Below are 27746 nucleotides of genomic sequence, written 5' to 3'. Positions count from 1 at the left end.
CTTACTCATCTCTGTATTCTATGTATTGTCAGCCCCATTCCTAGATGATAATCAGCAGTTAAAAATGAGTGAATAATTTGAATGATACTTTTCCTTAATTGTAATTCATGTCTGAATGCCTTGCTGGTAACTAGGAGCTAAATTTAATGTTAATCCAGGGTCACACTATGTTATACATACTGGAAGCTCAGCATCTTACATGCGTGCTTCATGTAATTATCAGGCTGCTCCCTTGTAGGATAAACTGCAGCAGTCTAGAAAGCACAGCACTCAAATTGGAAGAACTATTGGTGAGTCTGCCCAGAACAGATCAAGTTGCAGATATTTTAAAGCATTTGCTAATGGAAACTCTGGCTAAGGCAGCATCTTAAATAATACGTAGAATCAGCATGCTGTCTCCAAAACACATTGGCAGCATTTATTAGCTGGGTGTGAGCTAAAGGTAAGCTCCCATTAAAAGAAAAAAAAAATCTTCATAATGATTAGCAGGGGCCCAGTATAATTTAAGGTATTCTTTGGAGTTTATAAATATGGCCTCATAAAAAGCCTAAATGTAAGAGAACTGTGACTTTAAGTCCTTAGAAGCCCAGTGGTTTGATAAAATAACAGGAAACAGACAATTTATTATGAGCAGTCTCAGTAGCTCTGGATTATCTATAAAACTTTTACGGCCTTCCCCAAGTGGCAAGAAGCCATAAAACTTGCCTGAATGAGGGACTTGTTAATTTACTTGTTAAAGCAAATTAAAAATTTATAAGTGCTTTTAGGTAAATGAGATCTTCTCTCATTGCTGCCCTTGCGGGGCCCAGGAGTCCTAGGAGGGGAGAGTGGATATGCTCAGACACCACTGCAGAACAATAAAAGCTATTAAATTGTTCCAGTTTATTACAACAGAGCTGTGCAGCTGTTGCCATGGCTAGCTGTGGGGTACCAGTGGTTGACAGCCCGGAGCCTCACTCAAAGGCGGAACAAGTAAAAAGCCAAGGAAAGGGGTGATTTTTTATTTTTATAATTCTCCAGTCATTGCTGTTGTAGACTGTGTCTTTTTATTTTTCCTTGACCCTATAAATTCAGAAGTTTTAAACTGTTTTTTCCTATCCGTTTGATAGGAAGTGTTTCTCTTCATTTCATCATACATGGTTGGCCCTTGAAAATACCTGCCCATCGTGATTCCTTTTAGTCAGCTGGTCCATGGACAAAGGCCAGGTCTTAGGCTGTTTTCATAACTTCAACATTTCTTGAAAAAAATCTCTTTCTCTCTCTTTTCGTTTCCCCATATCTAGCCACAAAACTAGGAGAAGGAGGTAGGAAAGGGAGTCTGGTCTATATGTTCTTGTATATTTAACTCCAAAAAGGGAATCTGGTCTATGTTCTTGTGTATTTAACTCCAAAATATTTTTTGTGGAAACCAAAGTTTATAGGTAAAGGCAGATTTTTTTGCAGTCTCCCTTGGATGAAATGCCAATGTAGGTTAAAATTCTTGGATCTTAGCATCTTCCTTAACTTAGGACTGTCCTCTAGTTGTTTAATTTCTTCTGGAGTAGTAGGTTTTTGAGTGGTGACTTTGGCTGGCGGGGGTCCTTTTTTGGCTTTAAGTCCTGTATTTTGGGATTTTTTTTTTTTTTTTTTTGGCTTTTCTTGAATATGATTCACAATGAGCAGTTTTCTCCCTGCCTTAATGACAGTAAGGTTTCTGGGACATAGGAAATAGCTTATTCTTCCACTCAGATCAAAAGTTTTCATTGAGCTCTTTGGCATTTTTAAGGCAGAAAAAGATATATTATGTCTCAACTACCTACCCTATTTAATGTTAAATTAAAATGATGGTTATTTTAAAAGTATATTTAAATTTAAAAATTTCTCTAGAAAAGTTCTATAAAGATTTTCTTACAGCATTTCCGGCCATTGCACAAGAAAGGTATATTTTATTAGTTTTAAGAACAGAAATAGTAGAAAGACATAATTGGTACAAGTGTTTATTCTACAGTAATTACTCTTCAGTTATTTACATATATATCCATACTTGTGATTTGTAGTTCGTTTGGAATTATGTTTAGAAAGCATATTGTTGGCAAATAAACCATCACAGAAAATTAAGGGTAGAGAACAGCAGTAAAAAAAAAAATACATTTTTTAGATTGTATTCCAGTTTTAGAAGGTATCAGCTTTCAGAGATTCCTTAATGTTAATACTTGTATCAATAAATAACTCTTGTTCTGGTCACTGTCTTCAGCATTTCAGAAGTATTGCTGTATTTCTTATTCAACTTCATGAGCTTCTTACTGGCTTCAGTATTAATGTCATTTGCATTTAGAGTGTCTCATTTTCATTTAGAGTCTCAGCAGAAATTCTGGTTTATAACCATCTTTGGACAAATTATCTCTGCTTTAGGACATTTTTCTGGGCCTGGTCTTGCATTTTTTTTATGAATATAACTTTAAGAGTGGAACTTAAATATGTCTTCTTTTATTGGATTACCCTCATAGACCTGATGACAAAGTCTGTGGAAGTAGAAAGCTATAATGGTTGTACCATTCTTTTGTTCAAGAGTATCAAGTTGAATTTCATGTACAGAAAAAGTAGATAGACTAAAAAATGTTTAAATAGAAGTAGCAAATGGCATCGAGCCAAAGGTCAATTGCTAAGGAGATCCAGGAAAGAATTTATTACAATAGGAATATGTGGCGTGGAACCCAAGGATAGCTGTCATGAAGGATAGGTAATCACAGTTAAATAGCAATGCTTCACGTATATTTGTTTGGTGTGTTTTTTGGTTTTGCTTTGTTTCGTTTTTTGGGAGACAGTCTTTCTATCCCCTAGGCTAATGTGCAGTGGCACAATCTTGGCTCACTGCAACCTCTGCCTCCCGAGTAGCTGGGACTACAGGCGCATGCCACCACGCCTGACTAATTTTTGTATTTCTAGTAGAGACGGGGTTTCATCATGTTGGCCAGGCTGGTCTCCAACTCCTGACCTCAGGTGATCCACTCACCTTGGCCAAAGTACTGGGATTACAGGCATGAGCCACTGCTCCTGGCATATATTTGGTTTTAAGAGTTCAAGTTAAAATTTTAGAGTTATATGTTCACTCATTAGTAATATTGATATATGTTGTATAATGATTGCTTAATTGCTGATTTTCTTATGCTAATTGATGTTTTTCTATAAAACCAGATTCTTCGGCTCTTTACATTTATTGAATGCCATCTGGTTTATGAATTTTCATAAGAACTGCCAAAGAAAAAAAAAAGAAGGTGCAGGTCCCCTCCTGCCTTCTAAAAAGATAGAGAGGCCGGGCGCAGTGGTTCATGTTTGTAATCCCAGCACTTTGGGAGGCTGAGGCAGTCAGATCACTTGAGGTTAGGAGTTCAAGACCTGTCTGGCCAACACAGTAAAGCCCTGTCTCTACCAGAAACACAAAAATTAGCCAGGCATGGTGGTGCAGGCCTATAATCCCAGCTACTTGGGAAACTGAGGCACAAGAATTGCTTGAATCCGGAGGTGGAGTTTGCAGTGAGCCAAGGCTTTACAACTGCACTCCAGCCTGAGCAATAGTGTGAGATCCTGTCTCAAAAACAAAATAAATAAATAAAAATGAAAAGGTAGAGAGTATATCTATACTCATTCTTTAATGTGTCATTAGGGAGTTTTCTTTTTAATAGGAAAAAAATCATTCAACTAAAAATATGTCCTCTGTCTCCCAACTAGAATTTCCTTCCCATGTCACTGCTAGACATTGCTATGACGATATAGTCTCTCTCTTTTTTTTTTTAATCAGATATTCTCCATATTATTGCTCTAAGTACTGGACAGATATCATAAGTAAAATATGTACACCTGGTCACTAAGTAAAATCCCACATTTATATATTTTGTAGTAGCTTTACGTATTTTTTCACCCATATCATTTTGGTTTAAAGACATTTTTAAGCTTTCATTGTCCAATAGCAAAGAATTATGAAGTAGATACCCCTTACTTCACAGTGTTTAGTTTTTACTTATTTTAAAGTTTTTGGTGATTCCCTTTTACCATTAGTTAACAGCTGTTAGACATTTATATAAAGATAGTTTTGTCATTACAGTTTCTTTGCTTAGATCACACACACACACACACACACACACACGCATTATAGATAAAAAACACTGGAATTTAGCAGAGTTTTTTAAATAAATGACTAGTCTACATGCCTTTCTGTTCTTTTCCTTCTAATAATCTTATAGTAATAAGATTATAGTTATCAGTCAGACAGCAGTTGTATGGCACCTGTAGATTTTGAGTCAGAAGTAAAATTAACTTCAGTTGATTATAGTCTTCTACATCATTGATTTAACCCAAATTTCTTGTAGCTGGCTAAGGTAAATGAAATTATATTCTCAATTGCTTTTCTGTTCTAATATGACCAAAGATATAACTGTTAGAGACTGTTTTAATTATTTGAAGTGTTTAAAGAAATTTGAGACAGTATTGTAGAATTTCGTTCTTATATTAATGCAATTAATATATTAAGATTTAACCCCATCAAATTATGTATTAGTCATCCAGAATTGAGAGACATAGTTATAAAAATATCATTAAGCCCGGCCAGGCTCGGTGGCTCACGTCTGTAATCCCAGCACTTTGGGAGGTCGAGGCAGGTAGATCACAAGGTCAAGAGATTGAGACCTTTCTGGCCAACATGATGAAACCCTGTTTGTACTAAAAATACAAAAAATTAGCTGGGCATGGTGGCATGTGCTTGTGGTCCCAGCTACTCAGGAGGCTAAGGTGGAAAAATCGCCTGAACCCAGGAGGTGGACGTTGCAGTGAACCAAGACTGCGCCACTGCACTCCAGCCTGGTGACAGAACAAGACTCCATCTCAAAAAAAAAAAAAAAAAAAAAATCATTAAGATATGTGGTATTTACTTAATTTATTCCATTAGAGATACCAGTAATTATTTATATCTGTTTGCTAATTGCTTACCCCAAATGTTCGGTCAGTAAATCAGAAAAATATTAGAGCTATCCAATGGAAGAGATACACTGCAATGTGTTGTAACATGTCTCTATTGCTCATGAATTATTAATATAATGTTATTCTGGAGGGGTAGCATAATGTATTGGAAATAATGCACACTGCAAAATAAAGAGGCCTAAATGTGAAATCTAGGCCCATCTCTTCATTTCTGTTTAATCCTAGGTTAACATGTGCCTTCACTTACTTAACTCTAAATTAGTAGTAATTATATCTGCCTCACAGGTTGTGAGAGGAACCTGTAGCCTACAGAAAATAGTAGGCACTACCTCAAGGGAAGTGAACAGAATATTCAGTCAGGGATCCACATTCTAGGCTCAGCTCGCCACCCCATACCTGGATGTCTTGGTAGAGTTGTTCATCTCTCTTTGTTTTAGTTTCTTTGTAAAGGGGATACATTATAATTTACTTTTCTTGCTTTAAAGATTTATGTGAGGATTAAATTAGTTATGTACAATTATCAGAAAATTGTATAGCAGTAGGCCGGGCACGATGGCTCACGCCTATAATCCCAGCATTTAGGGGGGCAGATTACAAGGTCAGTAGTTCGAGACCAGCCCGGCCAACATGGTGAAACCCCATCTCTACTAAAGATACAAAAAAAAAAAAAAAATTTGCCAGGCGTGGTGGCACAAACCTTTAATCCCAGCTACTTGGGAGGCTGAGGCAGGAGAATCGCTTGAACTTCGGATACAGAGATTGCAGTGAGCCGAGATTGCGCCATTGTACTCCAACCTAGGCGACAGGGTGAGACTCCATCTCAAAAAAAAAAAAAAAAAAAGAAAATTGTGTAACAGTAACAACATTATTATCATCACAGAAATGAAAGCAACCTAATTGCTGTTTTTAACCTAGATCAGAGAATGTGATATGTCCACTTGTCCTTTACTGTCCTTATACTAGTTGCCTTTTCATGTTGGCACAATGGTAGAAGCTACTGTCTAGGTTATATTCAGCAATTTGAGTCAAAAATTAGTTGAGTTATTCAGTGTATACACCTTTTTTACTAACAGCTCAGTGAGAGTTTCTGTTATATATCAAGGGGCTAATGTGGCATTAGTTTTTGGGGAAAAATCCTAACTAGAAATTGCATCTGTTCTTAAATTGCAAATATGTGTACATCAAAGCCATCATAAGGGTAAATTTAAGTCTGATGGTATACATGTGTACATAGTTTCAGAACCCATTGGCGAAATAGCCTGCTGATTGCTGATTGAAAACAGTTGTTAATTCTCTACTTCACTAAATTCAGAGTGGAAAAACTTTCCTTAATAAAGAACAGATTGAGGATATCCAAGACCTTACTGTGTGGGAATTAATGGCAGATGCATATACTGGTAGTTAAAATGTTTCATTAGATGTTAATGTCTTGCTGTGTTTTTAATTGTTCAGGAATTAGCCTCTAGAATATTAAAACCATCTGTTTGTTATGATGAAACAGAATGCTTAAATAGTTATTAATTTGTGTTTCTTGTCTTTTTTTGAGGGATAATCCGTAAAACTTTGATGTGTTTTGGAGTTTAGGGAATTTGGAATGTGGAAGTGAAAAATAATTTTAAAGCACACCAGTGTCCTGAATAGCTGAAGTATGTCTTTTTTTTCCCCTATCCACTGCATATATTTTATATGTATTCTTTCTCTCTTTTTTCTTAAAGGAGGATGAGTTGACTCTTTTTATTCCGTGGTGTGATGAGAATCTATTAACAGAGCTGGTTTAATAGTTGATTTAAACTTGAAGATGATTTTGCACGTGCAGGTTTTTTTTACATTCAAGATCAAGACAGAATTTAGACATTTAGAGGAATGAAGGACAGCTAAATTTTTTTACCTCTAAGGATGTACTTTTCCTACTGTGTTCCACTAGCTCTGCATAGCTGTTGAGGGCTATACAGACTCCTGCTGGCATAGGTTCTAGACTCTGCTGTTTTATGCCTTGTGACCTGGCACAGATTAGCCTTTCTGAGCTTTGGTTTCTTTGCCTGTAAATTGGGAAGTACAATTTAATTATAGAGTTTTTTTAATGCTTATAAATAATACATGAAGACTGAATATTTGTCTTTTGTTTTGTTTTTATAGAGATGGGGTCTTGCTCTGTCACCCAGGCTGGAGTACAGTGGCACAGTCATAGCTTACTGAAGCCTCGAACTCCTGGGCTCAAGCAATCCTCCCACCTCAGCCTCCTGAGTAGCTGGGACTACAGGCATATGCCACAGTGCCTGGCAGTTTTTAAAAAAATTTTTTTAGAGGTTGACTCTTGCTGTGTTTCCCAGGCTGATCTTGAATTTCTGCCTCAAGTGATCTTCCATCTTCAGCCTCCCAAAGTGCTGAGATTACAGGCATAAGCACACACCCGGACCCACATTTGTTTTATGTAGTAGGCATATTAATTACTTTCTTTCTTGATTACATGGACCCAGTGAGATATTTTGGATGCCACTGAGAATATACCTTAGCACTATTGGTGCAAGAGCCAGAAATAAACCCTTCATTTACTAGCCTCTTCCTGTGTTGATAGCCAAACAGTGGTGCATTTAATTTCTTATCCCCAAAATGAAAATATCAAGTAACGTCACCTTGGCACTAGTTAATTGCCAGGTGTGTAGAGTTACAGTGGAGAGAACTAATTTACCTGTGCATGAGATCTCAATTTGTGTCTCCAGCAGGCCTAGTATTTGTCTTTTTAATCTATGAGTTTGGCTAGGAAAAATTGTCAACTTCTCATAAATTTATGTTACACAGCTGAAATCATGCCAAGAATTAGAAGTTTTACGTCGTTGAATCTTTCTGCATCTTTGAGAAATGCCATGTGTTTAGACCAAAAATGAACGATAGTCGGGAAATTTATGGTTCTCTTTACAGTTTCTTTACCTCACTTGCCCTTCATTCAAAATTGGATTATCTCATTTCCTAAGTCTGTTTTGCCCAGATTAAAAATGGGAGGGTCTTTATAAATCTTCTGGAGCTGAGTGAAAGTCACTTGCTGTATGGAAGTGAAGTTTGTTGTAAAGCCTGAGTCTCTAATTCAGGTTCCTCGGAGGCCAGGCTAGTAATGTGAATAAATGACAGAGGACAGTGTACAGTGTGGGATCTTCTTTGTCATGGTGCTCCATTGTTATAACTATAGCATTAGTGCAGTTAGTGCTTTTGTTTCCAGGGACACACCCCTTTGCTAAGTGGACTGTGCTGGCACTGGAGGTCATATAAACCATTCATCCAGTATTACAAGAACACTCAGGCCAGGCGTGGTGGTGCAAGCCTGTAAACCTAGCATTTTGGGAGCCCCAGGTGGAAGGATCACTTGAGCCCAGGAATTTGAGACCAGCATAGGTAATGTGACCAAATCCTGTCTCCCCAAAAAAATACAAAAATTAGCTGGCCATGGTAGTGTATACCTGTAGTCCCAGCTACTTGGGAGACTGAGGTGGGAGGATCACCTGAGCTGGGAAGTTCAAGTCTGCAGTGAGGAATGATTGCACCACTACACTCCAGGCTGGGCAATAAAGCGAGCCTCTATCTCAAAAAAAAAAAGAAAGAAAGAAATCTTTATACCATCTCCATAAAGCACCATCTTAAAAATTTACCCAGGATCTCTTTTATAAAGATTATTGTTACTGTTATTATAATTTAAAAATCAGTGTTTGTTAGTACACATTTTAAAATGTTTCTACCATTTCAGAATATGTTGGGAACAGGTTTTTGCTGGACTGATCTCTAACAAAATAAGAAAAATTTTTTTTTTAAACACACTTGTTAGGTAAAATAAATAGGATTTTTAAATGCTTCATATTATCCAAATTACATAAAAGTGGCAATCTCATTAGTAAGTATGTATAATACTAAGAGAGCTATTAACTTTTCTTGGTAGTGGTTTTTGACCTTTTGCTGAACAAGTACTTTAAAAATTTTCAAATGCCAGGATGAAGATTTCTTTAACTGTAATTATATGCGACTTTTTCTTTATAATCGTATGCCTCACTATCTAAAATATTTTAAATTACATATGAACACTGTTTCAAGAACAAAATCAGTAATAGCACATTTTGAAGAGTATGGAATGTAAAGGCTGATTTTGCATGCTCACCAGCACACATGACAGTTTTCATGTTACCACTCAGCTCTTGAGCTCTCCTTATTGGCCAATCCCAGAAGACAAGCTTTTTATGACCCAGTTATACTCTTTGATAATAGTTCCAAGGGCCATTCTGTGGGAGATTTTAAAGATTGTGTTACATGTAGCTCGCCTTAAAATATTATATATACTGATTAAACGAATATTATTGAATAAATTCTAGACATTGTCTGGGCTCTGGAGATATAATTGTGAACAAAGTAGATAAAAAATCCTGGTTCTGATAGATTTTGTCATCTAGTTATGGTATGGTGGTGGGACTTTGGGGGAGAACAAACAATTAGTATACTATGTATTACATTAAGAGGTGTTAAGTGGAGGCAGGGTTGTATTGTAAATAGGATGATCAGGGTGTCTTACTGAGAAAGTAACTTTTAAATAAAGGTCTGAAGAAGGGAGGTAGTGAGGAATGTGACCTGCTTTGTGTTGAAGATTTCACATGGAGAATCCAGCAAGTGCAAAGACTGAGTTGGAAGCATGCCTAGCTTTTTTGAGTAACTGTGGGAAGAATAATAAAACTGTTAAGATGAGAAAGGCAAAGACTAGTAGAACATGAGGTCAGAGAAATCATTTGGGAGCCACAGTGAGGACTGACTGCCTTGTAGGCCATTGTAATGACCAGCAAAGGACTGACAGGTAATGGCCGGAGAGGTAGGAGGAAAAGCAGGGTGAAGCAGAGTGGCTCAAGTATGAGGGAGTGATTGTGTCCCATGCTGTGGTTAGGTCAATAAGATGGGGAGTGAGAATTACCACTGTGTTTTGTATTGTGAAGGTTGTCAGTGACTGGACTGCCTTTATGCTAGGCAAGAGGAACATTTTCCCTGGACCTTGCTCTGGCCCTTCTTACACCATGTCCCAGAATGGAGGGGTTCTGTTATTAAGAACAAATAAGTTCCTCTTCAAAACGGTTTTGGTTCCTGGTTCTTGGTTCTGTTCTAAAAAGTAATCTTGCCCATTCATCTGTCAGCCCTCCCTATCTCTGCTGTGCCCAAACATACCCAAGCATTTCCCATCACCTGTGTATCTGTCCTTCTGGTCAAATGGCCACCCTTGCCTCCTTTGATGATGTCAACAGTAGCCAATCAGAATTAGCCTAAATTGTGCAGTCCCACCCCAGCCCACAGGGGAAGGACACACAAATAGTCTGCATTAGAGATAAAAACTCCTGCTTTCCTTTGTTCTGTGTGCTCTCCCTTGCCTCTTCCTTGCATGCAGGAGGCTCCCTGCTATAGAAGTAAATTGCCTTGCTAAGAAAACTTGTGTGAGCGCTGATTTCACTTTGCAGCACTGAGCATTTTCTTCGAACAGTTCAAAGGATGAAACATTTGCCTGCTTGGAGCCAGCTGCTTCCCTTGTACATACACCATGCCACTGGCTAGCTGAGATGCTGGAGTTTAAAACCCATACGTCTCAACCTGGTTTCTGGGGCCTATTTTCTAGGTCCTCCCTCTTGAAAGTAGATTTCACTGCTGCAATGCATTTTCCTAGCCCCAAGTGGGGGGCCCTGCAAGTGGGAGGTGGCTAAAGTGGGTGATGTCGATGGAACATGGAAGTTGGGGTAGGCCATCAGTGTATGTATAGGTGAGGTCTTGAGATGTTAGACGGCATACAGGTAGATAGAAGAGGGCACTAGACCAGTAGCCTACTCTTTACATTGCCACATTCCACCAAGAAACTTAAAGGAATATAGAATTCTTAAAACCTGGCCTTCAGTGCCATTATGAATATTCATTTAAGCAATGTAAGAGGATAGGACATGTTTTATTTAACATGATATTATCTTGATTATACTTTATAGACATAGAGTGTTTGTGTATCTTACTTCAAGCTCTGTAAATGCTTTTGATAGCCTGCTGTAGAACTTCGTAGGAGCAGTTTTATGACAGGTGGAGACAGAATCCTTTTTGGCTGGGTTAGACAGAATGGAAGCCTTGTTCACACTGAGTAAAACGTTTTCCAGAATTTCTTACAAAGAGAATAAAAGAAATAGAAAGATACCTGTGATTCTTTGTTTTGTCATATTTCATTGTCTTCTCTTCTAAGGTGGAAAAGATCGCAGGCTATTTATACCCTAAACAAAGAGATTATATTAGTTTGGAAGGGCTACTCTTGAGAAAATACTGTAAGGGCTTAAAGAGTGGACATTTATTTTCTCCACGTTCTGGAGGCTAGAAGCCCAAGATCAAGGTGTTAGCCAGTTTGTTTCCTCCTAAGACCTATAACCCTAAGGCAGGTTATAGATGGCTGCCTTGTTGCAGTGTCCACACATGGCTTTTCTTCTGTACCTGTGTATCCTGGTCTCACTCAGCACCTTAATTTCCTCTTATAAGGACACCAGTCAATTTAGCAACCTTCTTTTAACTTAATTATCTCTTTAAACACCCTGTATCTACATATAGTCACATTCTAAAGTAATGGGGATTAAGCCTACAACATGTGAATTTTGGGTAGAAATACTTAAGTTTATTTTATTTTATTTTATTTATTTCTTCGAGATTGAGTCCACCTCTCGGTTCAAATGGTTTTCTTGCCTCAGACACCGGTGTACTGAGATTACAGGTGTGAGCCACCACACCTGGCTAATTTTTTATATTTTTAGTAGAGACAGGGTTTCGCTGTTTCAAACAGGCTAGCCTTGAACTCTTGACCTCACGTTATCTGCCTGCCTTGGCCTCCCAAAGTGCTGGGATTACAGGTGTGAACCACCATGCCCGGCCTCACAATTAAGTTTATTACAGAGATATGTTATGAAGTTAATATGTTTGGCTATTAATATTTGTATATGTTCTCAAATTTTCTAGAACATGCATTTATGGGACCCCTCCCACCTCCTAAACATACTTAGCTTTTCAAAAATGTTAACTCTAGTTTGTTGTTTACCAGTTCAGTTCTGTCCTCATAGAAGTAATATGGCCTTTCCTGGGATAGTCACTAATGATAAGTTTAGTGACAGAGTTTATTAAGATAGCTGTGGACAGTGTAGGTGCTTAGTCTTGACAAGATTTTAATTTTTGGCTGGATTTGAAATGAACTGGGATCAAAACAGTGGCAAGTTGGATAGAGATTTACTGTCAGAATTTATATTCAAGAAGTTTTGGTAGCTTGCAATCAAAGTATTTTATATTTTAACAAATTCTAGATGCTCATAATTTTTCAATTAAAATGGATAACCAGTAAGTGTATGGGTTAGAGAAGAGCAATGCTTTTTCCAGCAACAAAGTTTTAAAAACTTGTTGTCATGGCAATTTTAAAACATATATGAAAGTAAAGATAACAGTAGAATGAACTCAACATTTTTCAACTTCAACAATTAAGACATGGTTTAGGCCGGGCGCGGTGGCTGTAATCCCAGCTACTTGGGAGGCTGTCAGGAGAATCATTTGAATCCCCGTTAGCTTCCCAAAATGCTGGAATTACAGGCATGAGCCACCATGCCTGGCACAAATTGTTCCATTTTTGGTGAGTGAGAACCTCTTCAGTTTGGCTCCCAAGCCACTTCGACAAGGTCTTTCTAACATGACAAAGGTGTTCCAAACTCATCTTACATACTTCCTTTCTAAGACCTTCAGTTGGATACTTTTAGTTTTTGCATGTTAGAATGGGAAAAACAAAACATAGAAGGCATTTTATATTAGAGAGTGGTGGCTATTTTAATGAATGCCAGGTGATTTTAAAAGTTATTTAAGGCTGGGCATGGCGGCTCATGCCTATAATCCAAGCACTTCGGGAGGCCGAGGCAGGTGGATCATGAGATCAAGAGATCAAGACCGTCATGGCCAACATGGTGAAACCCCATCTCTACTAAAAATACAAAATTAGTCAGGCGTGGTGGTGGGCGCCTGTAGTCCAAGCTACTTGGGAGGCTGAGGCAGGAGAATGGCTGAACCTGGGAGGCGGAGGTTGCAGTGAGCCAGGATCACGCCATAGCACTCCAGCCTGGACAAAAAGAGTGAAACTTCCTCTCAAAAAAAAAGGGGCTGGGCACGCACAGTGGCTCACTCCTGTAATCCCAGCACTTTGGGAGGCTGAGGCGGGAGGATTACAAGGTCAGGAGTTCGAGATCAGCCTGGCCAACATGACGAAACCGCGTCTCTACTAAAAATACAAAAATTAGCTAAGTGTGTTGGTACATGCCTGTACTCCCAGGTACTCGGGAGGCTGAGACAGAAGAATGGCTTGAACCCCAGAGGCGAAGGTTACAGTGAGCCGAGATGACGCCACTGCACTATAGCCTGAGCGACAGAGGGAGACTGTCTCAAAAAAAAAAAAAAAAAAAAAAGTTATTTGAAACATGTCTCTTAGAAAATCATGAAATGTAATTTTTTATGTTTATTTTTTATATTCATCCTTGAAAACCAAGTAATACTGTCTTTAAATTACTTGTTAATAATCAAAATCTTATTTTCAGAAAGCTGAAAAATATACTAAACAATCAAACATTCCTTCATCTCATTATTTTTCAATTGCATATGTGTATTGTGTGTGAATTTCTGAGCCTGTTGGAAAATAGATTTATCATTTTGTCCATGGTTATACTTAAGGAATGCCAAATGCCTTCTGTTCATTCTGGCCTTTCTCTTTAATTCTTGTATATCTTTTGTACATTTCCATTCTAGTACATCTTTTTTTCTCTATTGTTTAGACTGGTATATTATCACACGTAGAAGTTAAAGTCAGTTTTGTAACCTCACTTTTGGCTTTTTCTTTGCTGGCATTTGACTTAAAAAAATTTTTTTAAGGGTAAGGAATTCCCGTCCATGTGTGTTCCTGTCTGGCCTAGAACATTTAGTTGTCTATAAATCTTTCAACTCTAAGTCCTTTGGCCATACGTCTCGGGTGGGTTGCGGGGGCAGGGGCCAAGGAGGGGCAGGATGGCCCTAGGACAGGCAACCATGCCTCTCTGGCAATACCAAGGGACAGAGTAAAAATGTGGTGACCATTGATGTTGCGTCTGGCAAATCTTGGCCAGAAGGGGGAGAATGTAAGCCAAAATAAAATTCTATGCCTCTTCAACCATCTGAATGGACCCCTCCTCTTGGCAAGGGCATCCCAAGGCTAACCTGAGGGGCTGGTTCAGGCTGTGATGGGGGGCAGGGATCAGACATGCCCCTTGAATACCCTCCTTCCTTTCCTTTTGGAATTGCTGATAAAACAGATTTTTTTTTTTTTTTTTGGACAGAGCCTTGCAGTGTTGCCCAAGCTAGAATGCAGTGGCACAATCATGGCTCACTGCAACCTCTGCCTCCTGGGCACAAGTAATCCTCCCACCTCAGCCTCCTGAGCAGCTGAAACCACAGGCACATGGCACCATACGCTGCTAATCTTTTGGGGTTTTTTAGAGACAAGGTCTTACCATGTTACCCTGGCTAGTCTCAAACTCCTGGGCCCAAGCGATGTGCCACCTTGGCCTCCCCAACTGCTGGGATCACAGGTGAGAACCATTCAACCCAACCAGAACAGGTACTTTAAGTCTGATGAGAAATATTTGCAATTTAAGTCTGATATGAAATATTTGCAGGTGAATCTGGAGGCTTCATATGTGTGATAAAACTTTGGTCTCTACAACCTATTATCATAGTAATGGAGACTTTTTTTTTTTTTTTCCTGTTGATGTCAGGTCTTTAGCTTACTGTAACTTAACTCTTTCAAACAATTATCCATCAGAAAATTTTTTATTTTCTGATTTGATGTGTTGCCGCACGTCACGAGGGTTTGGTGGTACATTGGCTCTTTCATGTATTTCGATAAAGTAATTCCTGAGACTGGGGAATTTATAAAGAAAAGAGATTTAATTGGCTCACGGTTCTGTAGGATATACAGGAAGCATGGGAGCATCTGCTTCTGGGGAATCCTCAGGGAACTTTTACCCTTGGCAGAGAGTAAAGCAGGAGCAGGCGTCTTAAATGGCAGGAGCAGGAGGAGGAGTGAAGGAGGGGAGATACCACACACTTTTAAATGACTAGATCTAAAATAAACTTAATCCAGAGAAAAGCACTAGGGGGATGGCGCTAAACCATTCATGAGAATTCTGCCCCTCAAGATCCAGTCACCCCCCACTGGGCCCCTCCTCTGACACTGGGGATTGCAGTGAGGTTTGAGTAGGGTCACAGATCCAAATCATCTCATGGGTTCAAACCCCCAGACGATCCCACTTAGTCCGTAATCACCCAGGGGCGCCTTTCAATTGGGAGGAGCAAAATGCCCTTTGTCTTTGGAGCTGAGGAAACTCAGTCTGTCATTTATTTGTGAAAGTGACACTTCAGTTCCTCAGGCAAATGCACAGGCAGGTCAGTAGGGCTTAATTGGGAGAAAAAGCAGTGAAGAAGACCCTTTAGAATGCCTTTCCAAACTAGAAACCAACTGAGATGCCCAATAGTTAAGTTATTAACTTAGATAATAACTTGACTCAACCAATTGCCTATCTCCTTGTCTTTAGAAAAATTCCTCTTCATTTTCCTTGTCTTTAGAAAAATGAAATGGAAAAGACCCTTTAGAACGCACCTCTGAATTAGAATTAGGAACCTAAACAAGTCCCTAGGAGGAAAAAAAGAACAGCTGAGGATAAATCAATGATTGTTAAACAAAGGGAGGTCTGGGAACCAGAGGCATTTACCAGTTCCACCAGAAGAGTATCCTGAAGTGGGGGAGGCTTTCCATGGGCCCTTGCTGGTACCTTAGCTCTGAGTTAGGACAACTGCTATGGAGCCTGAGTCTTCTCAGAGATCTCACATATTGGGGCACCAAATTATAATTGACAAAAAGAGTCAAACTCTATAAAATATTTGAAGAGATTTATTCTGAGCCAAATACGAGTGACCAATGGCTTGTGACATAGCCCTCAGGAGATCCTGAGAATATGTGCTCGAAGCAATCTAGGCATAGTCTAGTTTTATACACTTTAGGGAGACATGAGACATCAATCAAATACATGTAAGATGTACATTGATTCTGTCCCATAAGGCAGGACAACTCCAAGGGAGGGATCCGGGTAAGAGGGGGGCCTCCAGGTTATAGGTAGATTTAAAAATTTTCTGATTGGCGGTTGGTTGAGAGAGTTAGTTTGTTACAAAAAATTAGCTGGGCATGGTGGCGCGTGCCTGTAATCCCAGCTACTCAGGAGGCTGAGGCAGGAGAATTGCCTGAACCCAGGAGGCGGAGATTGCAGTGAGCCGAGATTGCACCATTGCACTCCAGCCTGGGTAACAAGAACGAAACTCCGTCTCAAAAAAAAAAAAAAAAAAAAGAAAGAGTTAGTTTGTTTTCTAAAGATCTGGAATCAGTAGACAGGAATGCCTGGGTTATTATGATAAGGGGTTATGGAGTCCAAGGTTTTATCATGCAGATGAAGCCTCCAGGTAGCTGGCTTCAGAGAGAATAAATTGTAAATGTTTCTCATTAGATTTAGAGCGTCTGTTCCATTAGTAATTCTGAAAGGGAGGAGGGTATCATGAGTCATGTCTGATCCCTGCCCCCTATCATGGCCTGAATCAGTCCCCTGGGTTAGCCTTAGAATGCCCGTGCTGAGAGGAAGAGTCCATTCAGATGGTGAGGGGCCTTTAGAATTTTATTTTACAGCATAATTTAACCTGGGAATAGTATCCATGTTGTAGATAGTTATGTAAGTTACATATCAAACACTGCCTTTTACAATTCCACTTTCTTGCCTTCACATTATTAAGTTATGAAGAAATAGTATTGCAGTAGCCTCCTGGCCTAATCATAGAGTTACAACTTTCTTCATAAGCAGTAGAACATTATTAAGTTCTGCTCTCTGGATTGAGTGTGTCTGTAGTAATGATATCAAAGTTGGTCAGATCTCCCTTGATTTTCTTTATAGCTTCTTGTTTATGTTTGAGACTATATAGTTAGATGGACCTTGGCTTTTTTTTTTTTTTTTTTTTTTTTTTTTTAAATTTCATTAGGTCTGTGGCATGGCTCACGCCTATAATCCCAGCACTTTGGGAGGCTGAAGTGGGTGGGTCACCTGAGATCAGGAGTTCTAGACCAGCCTGGCTAACATGGTGAAACCCTATTTCTACGAAAAATGCAAAAATTAGCTGGGCGTGGTGATGGGTGCCTGTAATCCCACCTACTCAGTAGACTGAGGCAGGAGAATCACTTGAACCCTGGAGCGGAGGTTGCAGTGAGCAGAGAGCATGCCATTGCACTCCAGCTTGGGCAACAGGAGCAAAACTTTGTCTCAAAAAAGAAAATAAAAAATATATTAACTTACAGTTTTTCTACTGCTGTGAAGTCCACTGAACCCCTTTAAATGTTGAATAATATGTGTGTTGGGTAGCTGGAAGCAGTTCAGTAGTTTTTATTTTCTAAGCTAATAGCACAATTTTTAAGTCATTTTCTGTCTAATAATATCTTAAATGTTTATTGGGAACATCATTAACATGGATAAATAACTTTCCAAAGTCCAAGCATATCCAGAAAACCTGTTTCTTACTTTTCATTAATGAAACTTTTCTAATTCCATTACAGTGACTTTATGATAACACAGATTTTGAGGGAAATACCTAACTTTCTTATTGTTTAAAACCCATCATGGTAGGCAGAATTCCAAGATGACCCTGAAGATACTTGCCTGGTATTTACTCCCATGTTTAGCTTTTCTTATATAGCACAGTTAACTTTAAGAAAAGGAGTTCTTCTGTAAGCCTGACCTAATCAAGTAAACTATTAACAGGATCCTGACTTTCTACAGTAAGAGATTAAACTGATAGAATCTTTCCTTTTTAAAGTAAATTGCTTTATTGGAATATAAGTTAGATAACATAAAATTCACTCATTATAAGGGTACAAGTTAATGAGTTTTAGTAAATTTAAAGAGTTATGCAGTCATCACCATAGAACATTGCCACCACTTCAAAAATTTCCCTCGTGACCATTTGCAAATTGGCAGAATGTTAAATTCTTGTGAAAATTTATGTTAGAAGTTGGTGGGCTATTCTTTAATATATTATTAAATTTAATTTGCTCTATTTCATCAGACTTTTGCAGTTTTTTAAATTAGGAATGTCATCCCGTAATTTTTTTTTTGTTTTCTTATCAGATTTTGGCTAAAATTAGCTTTTTATATTTTTTCATGTTCTGGATCAAATGTTGTTAAACCTTCTTAAAAATTTTAGACCATTTAATTATGGTTTTGAAAGTATCAGTGTAGAATGTTTTGTTCTGTACTTTAGAAATTTATCTATTTTAATTTTTTGTTTTGCTTGCCATCTCTTTTATACTTAGATATGTTAGAGATATGTCTCCTATCTTTATGGGTTTCCCCCAGATTATATGATAGTTTATTAACTATATAATATTTTAATTTCTAATTATGTCATCATTTTTAGAATTATCTTCCTCTGATTTTGTATATACTTGCCTTTTTGTCTTTCTTTTTTTGTTTATTTTAATCTTTATAATCAGGTCATTTATTTCTGTTCTTTTACATTTAATAGAAAATACATTAAGCCTGTGAGTTAACTTCTAGCAAAGATTTTACAACATCTTATGTTTTTAAATATATATTTATAATTTTTTATATTCTAATTTTTATATTCTTAATTTTAATGTCTGATTTTCTCTTTTACCCATTTATAATTGTAGAGAGACTTTTAAAAAATTCTCTAGGTGGCCAGGTGTGGTGGCTCATGCTTGTAATCCCAGCACTTTGGAGGCAGAGGCAGGTGGATCACCTGAGGTTGGGAGTTCAAGACGATTCTGACCAACATGGAGAAACCTTATCTTTACTAAAACAAAAAATTAGCCAGGCATGGTGGTACATGCCTGTAATCCCAGCTACTCAGAAGGCTGAGGCAGGAGAATTGTTTGAACCTGGGAGGTGGAGTTTATGGTGAGCCCAAATCATGCCATTGCACTCCAGCCTGGGCAACAAGGGTGAAAGTCTGTCTCAAAAAAATAAAAATTCTCTAGGGGATATGGATCTTCAGCACAAAATGCTGTTACTACTTTTCATCATAGAGAAGGCTGCTCATATAATTTTTACATTTTGAAATTTATTCTGATATTCTTTGTTACCTAGTACTTTTTCAGTTGGTGGTAATGTGCCATAGATCCTCTAAGTGTGTCTCTTTAAGTTATCCAATTTCCCATATATAGACTAAGTCAAAGTTTAATTTTTAACCTCTGCCTCCTTTTTCATTGTTTAGTTTTCTTGTTCCATGATTAGTAGGATGGTAAAGTTTTCCACGCCCTTTTGGTTTCTTTTATTATTTATAATATTTTTTACTTCATATAGTTTTTAAAAATGGTCTAACTTAAAATTTTAGTATAAAATATAGAAGTATAAAAGGTAAGGATTGTACCTTTTGTCACTACATAAAATGACTTTGACAGGTGATTTTTTTTTTTTTTACCTAACCATTTATTTCTAACCTTCTTCTGTTTTTCTTTCTCTTTTAAATTTAGCAGTCCTTTGTAACTAATAAATAATGGGATAGCAATCTGTTGATTGATTTATCTGTCTTACTTAACACAAACCAGATTTTTAAAATTTTTAAATAGGAGCTTAATGTATTTATATTATTATCAGAACACTGTTTTATGCTTTGCTTTCTTGCCACTTTTCTGATTTTCTTTCTGTTTATTATGATTTGAATCTTTATATATTTGATAATGATTTGGAAGGCAAGTGGTTTTTGTTTGTTTTTGAAATGGAGTCTCATTATGGTGCCGTGCTGGGTGCAGTGGCACAATCTTGGCTCACTGCAACCTCCGCCTCCTGGGTTCAAGCTGTTCTCCTGCCTCAGTTCCCAAGTAGCTGAGACTACAGGCATGTGCCACCACACCCAGCTAATTTTTGTAGTTTTAGTAGGGATGGGGTTTCACTTTGTTGGCCAGGATGGTCTTGATCTCTTGACTTTGTGATCCACCCATCTTGGCCTCCCAGAGTGCTGGGATTATGGGCATGAGCCCTGAAGCCTGCCCGGGAAGTAATTTTAATATTTAAATTTTACTAATGGTTAGCATCAAGATTATCAAATAGTTACTTGAAACACTTTCTTTAACCATTGTAGATAACAACAGAACAAAATAACAAAAGAATAATAACAAGAGAACCTTTGATTCTGTGATCCCAGAAAAATTCCTTGCCCTGCCCTTGTGTCCAAAATATGTCAATTTTTAGCTTTTATTCACAACTTGGTACTGTACATTTAAAAGTACAATATAGTTTTCTTTTTTAAAAAATAGTTTTTCTATTCAACTTTATAATTTCACTTGTAGTTATTTTGTATCAGCTTATTTTGATTCCTCAGCTTTTTTCATTATGTTTTTCAGTTATTTTATGTGCCTCTCATCTGAAATACCTTTTAAAACTTAAGGAATAAAATAGTACAAATTTTATCCAAGCTATGAAACTTTCCCATTTGAGGGGCAATTTTATCTTGAAAAAGGAAAACAATATTTTCAAGATTAAATACTTGGCTACTTTGATAATAGTGGAGTCTATAAGTATATTAAAATTTTTACTGAACAAGGGAATGTTTTGAGCTGACTAAGACATTCCCAAAATTTTGTGTAGAGTTCATTTACATTCCTATGGGAAAATGCAGCAGTCTGAAAAAGGATATATGTTGCTTTAAGGAACCAAATGTGTGGAAGGAGATTCCTTTTGGACACTCTTCTACATTGTCTGCATAATTTACATCATTCTTCTCAAATTCTAGGCATAGATGTATTCTTTACATAATTTACCCTGTAAATTTTGTTTGATGAATTAATGACACCTACTGGGCATCTAGTATCTTTTTGAAACTCTCCATATCCAAGCTGAAAAAAATGACACAGCCCAGCTCACAAATGCTGAGCAGATGTGCACAGACTTGCTATACCTTCATCCAGTCTAGGGTGATGGGACTTTGTTACATGTTCATTAGCGGTGATATAACCGTGGATTGTTATTTTCCTAATTAGCCATTAATAACAGTTAACACTACAATGAGATCACAATTTCAGAATTTCGAGCATATATTGTTGACAATGAAATCTAATTAAAAACAAACTGGCTTCTTATATTTCATAAAAGATGTTAATCTCATTGATAGAATTACTGCCACTCATGCCAGATACCAACTTGCTTTCATTTTATTTGTTTTGTTCTCATTCTGGTGCCCAAACTATTTAATATGTAATATTCTAATGGGGAAAAACTTCTTACATTAGAGAGTGGGTTATAGTAATCTTTAAATAAACAAGGTCCTGAAGTATCTAAAGGCTGATGGTAAGAAATCGTATTGCATTGGTTGTAAGAAAAGCTTTCTTGTAATAGCTGCCACGGATGCTCATACAAATCAATGCAAGGAGATCAATTTTTCTTAGCTCTTTAAATGTTTAAGCCAGCACCTGGCCTTTGTGATGTCTCTTGGTTGTAGGTAATAGCTGGGAATTTCAGGTGAAGGATTACAACTTCTGAGTTAGTTATGCTACCCCAAATGATCCATTGGATGTGGCTAAAATGCTAGTTTGAAAATATATTCATGGGATTAGGAGTGAACACTTCTTTGCCTGAAATCTTGTGGTTTAGCTTTAGTACTTACTGTAGTCAGTTCATTTCTTTGAAATATTGAGCTGTCTGACAACTTAAAATCCTAAGTTTCCTTTAAACTTGAGCCTGGCTTTAGAGGAGAAAGGGGTGTTGTAGGGGTGGATTTTATGTAAGGCTCTCTGAAGAGAATTCACTGAAGTGCTTTTTGCTGGCAGGGCGCTGAGAAGACTAGCAGGCTGCTTCCTTTCAGTCCTTCTTGGGTTTTGCCCTTAGCCTAGATAAACATTTAGTCAGATAATTTATGTCAGGGCCACTGAGTCTGTTTTTGTGCCTTGGTAAAGTCATCATTTTCCTTTCATGAAGAAGCATGGAAAAGGCCCAGGTGCAATGCCCAGGTTTTGTTAAGCCTGTTGGATATTAGGAAAAGCCTTGATGCTCTTTATATCCTTAGTTCCCAGCTGAATGTGTATCACCTTGCATCTAAGTTGGGAACTGAGTTATTATTATTATTATTATTATTATTTTAAATAGATATGGGTTCTTGCTATGTTTTCTGGGCTGGTCACAAACTCCTGGGCTCAGGTGATCCCCTGCCTCAGCCTCCCAAAGTGCTGGAGTTATAAGCATGAGCCACCATGCCCAGCCATAAACATGTTGGTAAATATCACCTAGCAAGATTATTTTCTTTGTGGATGTACTATAATCAGGTACCACAAATAAATTGAAAACATATTATATGGAGAATACTAATATGCTGTGGAATCATTACTTCCATGTCAAATGTAAACATCTAACTATACTGAAAATTAGGGAGCAAAGGGTAATAGTGACGTGGGTTGTAGTCTTAAGATACCTTGCCTAATTCTGAGCACATCCTTTGATCTCTTTGTTTTTTCATCCATATCTTGGAGGTAGTTCTACCTGTCCTTACTTATCTCAGAATCAATGGGAGCACTGTTTGATATTGCTTATGAATTAGAGGGCCCATGCCACATGCAAATTTTATTTTCAGTATAACTTTGTTATAACAATGGGCCTTTTTGAGCTTGAAAAATGTGTCATAATTATCAAAGGCATTTAATGAAGAATGACATGCTAGCTAAATTTTGAAGACATATTAAAAAAAAAATACAGAAAGAAAGAGCTCTTCAAAGACCATAGCAGAGGAGATAAGATCTGAGTTGTAAAAAAATATCTTGACATCAGAAGCACAGAGAAGGTAAGGGTGAGCATTCCAGATAGAGGGAATCTGATGTGAAAAAATGCAGAATAGGAATGGATAGGAAAAGTTCAGGAAACGGATACAAGGTGATGTTCATTTTAGATTAAATCTCTTCTTTATCAGTATAAAAGTGAAAACCTGAAGAGAATGACAATATTCTCAACTTTTATTCCATAGTAATAACAAAAGGCTCATACAACTTGCATCTGAATTAACTTGGAATGAGGAGGTTTAGCATTAACTGAGGAGAAAACTAAGTACTTAAGAGCTTAGGAGGATACAAAGTAAAATTAGCATCAATTTTCTGGGCTTCTTTATAGAGGACTTCCTGGAGAAAGGGATTTTAGAAGAAAGTGATAAAAGTGGATTTCTGGAAAGGTTGATAGCAAAAAAGAATGCCTTGTTTTGAAGACTTGGGGGAAGCTTACTCTGTGAATGGTATCACCAAAAGTGAGGTCTGAACTGTCGTCTTTAAAGAGGTACTTTATAGGTCCAAGGAATGTTGAGTCAGCCTCACTGTCTATTCATCTTGATTTCATCTTCCCCTTCACACCATAGCCATTTGAAATCCTGCAGGCAAAAGTCTGCTACTTATTGCTTGTGCTATTCTTTAAAGTAGCAAAAGTTTACTACTTACTGCCTGTTCTGTTCTTTCCATTTCTCCTGTCTAGAAAAATGGAGCTTACGATTAGTTTGAGATTTTCCATGTTTTCATTCTTTCACCTGTCTCTAATGTTTCTTGTTACTGTCTCCCCAAAGGAACTATTTCAAATGAGACTGCTGATCATTTCCTAGCCTGTTGCTTTTTCTGTCTTTGCTTTCTGCCTTCCTCCTATCCGGAGTATTTTTCACTGTCCTCTCAGCCATATGAGTTTAATCTACTTTTAAAATTAAGGGCTTCAGAAATCACTTCTCTGAACCTCCCTGACAACTTTTTGGTTTCATTGAACATGTATTTCCTTGTGTTGTTGTATTTGCTTGTCTTGTACTGCCTTTGTCTTGTTATATTGGGTGCATTGTAAAGGCGCTGTAACTTTTAACCTGAACTACATTGCTTGATGTTTCTGAAAATGTGGTTGGTGATGATATTATAGACCAATGCTCCATATATTTATGACTTACAGTCTCATATAGACTGATGGTTTTCAAATATATGTGTGTGTTCATTTTTAATGGAAAACCAGAGCTTGTTAAATGTGTAGAAACCACTAGAATGTAAACTTAATGAGATGACATTTTTTTTCTCTTTGGTATGGTACCGTATCTTCAGCACTTTGTTCTAGTCCAAATGTGGCACTAAATACGTTATTTGTTGAATAAGTGCTGATTTAATTTACTTAATCTGTATGTCTTCACTGGTACTTTTAAATATCCAGGAAGAAACCTCTAGGATGTTATCTCAATAAACAAGATCGTTAGGTGTCACCCCAGGGGTTGAAGGATAACATCACAGAATGTCATCATTTTTTCCTAGGAGAAGAAAAACTTTCTTTCTGTTTTTGAGACAAGACAGAAGAAATAAGATGAGAAATCATAGTTGATGTAATCTCACTTTAGTTTATTCAATGTTTGTGATCTTTTTATTGAGAAAAATTGCAGTGGAACAGAAGAAAAAATTTGAGGGAAAGACTACTTTCTAATTTATGGACCTTGGTTTGGCTTTTCAGGTGTTTGTTTAAGGGTTGCCCACTCTTTTCTCTACATTGACATTTCATGGTGAATATTTTGCTTATTCTGCCCTCTGTGTTTTTTCTATGGCAGCTTACCTGGCAGTATTCAGAAACTGAGAAGAATATTGAAGATCAGGACCTTAAATTTTTCACTCTTAACAAGGCTCAAAAACAGAAATTAAGAAGCAGACCACTGACTTTTTCCTTTTTTCTCTCTTCTTTTGCCTTTAGCTCAAGCCAGGACAGAACAGCTGCAGGGACAGTGACAGTGAAAGTGCCAGTGGAGAATCCAAGGGCTTCCACAGGAGCAGCTCTCGGGAAAGGCTCAGCGATGTAAGTTTAAAAAAAAAAATCAACCAAAACCACTAGGCCACATGCACACCATTGGTTCAGGTCTGAATTACATAACTTTCCCTCATCTTTAGAATTCTTTTTGTCTACCCAAGCATTGTGGTTCACACTTTCTTTGTATACATATTTGGCATTGTAGTTATGGTGTCATTTTAAAATGTCATTTGACCAAAACTGTGTTTTGACAAATCATCAGGTATGAGGAAGTATTTGTTATCTTAGAAACAACAGACTACAAAGAGGAATGATGATACTTTTATTATCTGTGTTACAGCTGAACGAAGTAGTCGAGTAATGCTGAGACTGGGGAATGGCATCATTTAGCTATTTGTAATTTCTTCACTTAGGAAACTGGTAACAATCCCTTTCTGTCATTTTTATTCCTGCTGGGAGTGGTGACTAACCAGCCACTTACTTGGCAAGAGAAGGAATTACATTTCCTGATGGGTTTCTGGGAGGAAAATCTTGTAAGAATGCATCATGCCTCTTGAGATGTCTATTGGCCCTCTAGATGTGATTTTGATTGTTCTCCAGTCTCCTACCCACCAACAGGGCAGCTTCCCCCACTGCTGCTTCTGAGAACCACCTACCCTTCTTTGGACTCTCTTGCCTTCTTTACTCATATGTCATATATCAGCATTCTTAACTCATCTTTGCCCCAAGAGCAACACTTGGAAACTCTTTTGTGAAGTGGATCAAGTAAAGAGAACTTTTTATTGTTTATAGCAATTAAGCAGCATTAACAGAATAAGTGAGAGAGTAGACCAAGACAAAAAGAGATAGCACTTTGAAGTGTCTGGGTATTAAGAAGAAATAAAGGATATGTACTGAGGAGCAAAATCTTTTATTTCCCTCTTTTTTTTTAAATACCATACTCTAAAGCAGTATGCTGTTCACTGTAGAGTATAAGATGATTCAATGAATTCAGAAAGAAAATATTAGTACTTTTTTTTTCTTAAAAAAAGTAAACTTTACTAGTATTCAGTTTAAAGAGCAGGGAATAGTTGTTGTCTATAATTTTTAAATACACGTATCTAAGGAATGTATACTTAACACTTTTTTACTGAGAGATGTCTACTAACATAAATGGTTGGAGACCGCTATAGCATACGAAACAGTTCTCTGTGATAAAACCACAGCCATCTCTCCATCAACCAAGGGAGATAACTCTAAGGTACAACCACCTACCTGCACCTCTTATGATAGTTTGTGAGGTTTATGATGAGATGTGATGTAAGAGACATTGAATTCTTACAAGAGGTAAATTGAACAAAATATAATTACTTCTGTGGTATTTCAATATCTTAGTTATAGATAATTACTACCCCTTCCTCTGTGATATACTATCAAAAGTATGTAAATAAAGAGTACTAACAGTCTTTTACTGTGTGCGTGCTTCTGTGTGTAAGAATGTGTTTCATTGTGTGTTAATGTGTTTGATTAGTTTTGTGTTGGAGCTATGTAATTATAAAGCCATGACAGCTTTTCTTATCTAAGGTGTTAACAAAAACAGTTAATGTTTAAATAGCTGTTTTTCTGAGATTTTTGTTATACTTTTAATATAATATCTCATTGACCCTAGAAATTATTCCAGGATTAGTCAGTCATATTTTCTTCATAGAGTAGAGAAATGAAAGCTATGTTATTTTAGGGGACAAGAACCACCATTGGATCTTTTGGCTTGTTTCCCATAACTCGCTTTCTTTTAGATCAAAAGAAATTGGCAGAAGACATTCTATATTCATGAATAGAAAGACTGATTATTATTAAGATATCAGCATTATCCTAAGCTATTTATAGGTTCAATGCAATGTCTATCATAATTCCAACAGCGTTTTTTGCAAAAATAGAAAAGCATATTCTCAAATACATATGAAATGGCATGAGGCCCTAATAACCAACACAGTCTTGAAAATGAACAAAGTTAGAGGACTCATACTTACCAACTTCAAAACTCACTGCAAAGCTATAGTTAATCAAAATGGTGTGGTGCTGGCTAATACTAGGCATACAGATCAACAGAATAGAATGGAGAGCCCAGAAGGAAACCCATACTTGTATGCCCAACTGATTTCTGACAAGGGTGCCAAGACACATCAATGGGGAAAGAATTTTCTCTTCAACAGATGGTATTAAGACTACTGGATTTTTATGTGCAAAAAAAAAATGAAGTTGGACCCCTACATCACACCATATACAAAAATAAACTCAAAATGAATCAATGACCAGCATATAAATGTGAACACTGTAAAACTCTTAAAAGGAAATATACAGGTAAACCTTCATGACCTTCAATTTGGCACTAGAAGCATGTACAACAAAAAGGAAAATAAATTGTACTTCATCAAAATTAAAAACTTTGGTACACTAAAGAGCATTGTCAAGAAAGTGAAAAGGCAGCGAACAAAATGGGGAAAAGATTTGCAAATCATATAACTGGTAAGTGTTTACTATCCAGAATGTGTAAAGAACACCCATAACTCAATAATAAAAATAGACAACCTAATGCAAAAATGGGCAAAGAATTTGAAAAATATTTCTGTAAAGAAGAAATACAAAGAAGAGATACTTGAAAAAATGCTGAAAATCATTAGTTGTTAGAGATATGCAAATTAAAAACGTAATGAGATTATCATTTTATACCTAGTAGGATGGGTATGCTTTTTAAAAGAGAATGAAAAATAAGAAGTGCTGGCAAGGATGTGGAGAGGTTGGAACACTCATACATTACTGATGGGAATGTAAAATGATGCAGCCACTGTAGAAAACAGCTTGGCAGTTCCTCAAAAAGCTGAAACATATAATTACCATATGACCCAGCAATTTCACTTTTAGGTATGTACCCCAAAGAATGGA

At 37.2% G+C, this 27746-nt stretch overlaps 1 protein-coding gene across 5 annotated transcripts in view; it reads left to right on the top strand.

Moving 5' to 3' along the window:
* The window catches only part of AUTS2 (activator of transcription and developmental regulator AUTS2), a 1216826-nt gene that overhangs the window by 518692 nt on the left and 670388 nt on the right, over nt 1–27746 (top strand). For all 5 annotated transcript variants that reach the window (XM_032254887.1, XM_032254883.1, XM_032254886.1 and 2 more), the window contains one exon: nt 24771–24872. In XM_032254887.1, the coding sequence (XP_032110778.1) occupies nt 24771–24872 (102 nt within the window). The remainder of the gene's footprint in view (nt 1–24770; nt 24873–27746) is intronic.

The sequence above is a fragment of the Sapajus apella genome, unplaced genomic scaffold (assembly GCF_009761245.1).
Source record: "Sapajus apella isolate SASKATOON/1434 unplaced genomic scaffold, GSC_monkey_1.0 scaffold88, whole genome shotgun sequence".
Taxonomy (NCBI): Eukaryota; Metazoa; Chordata; class Mammalia; order Primates; family Cebidae; genus Sapajus; species Sapajus apella.
The sequence above is the reverse complement of the archived record's forward strand: the minus strand, read 5'-3'. Positions and strand labels throughout refer to the sequence as shown.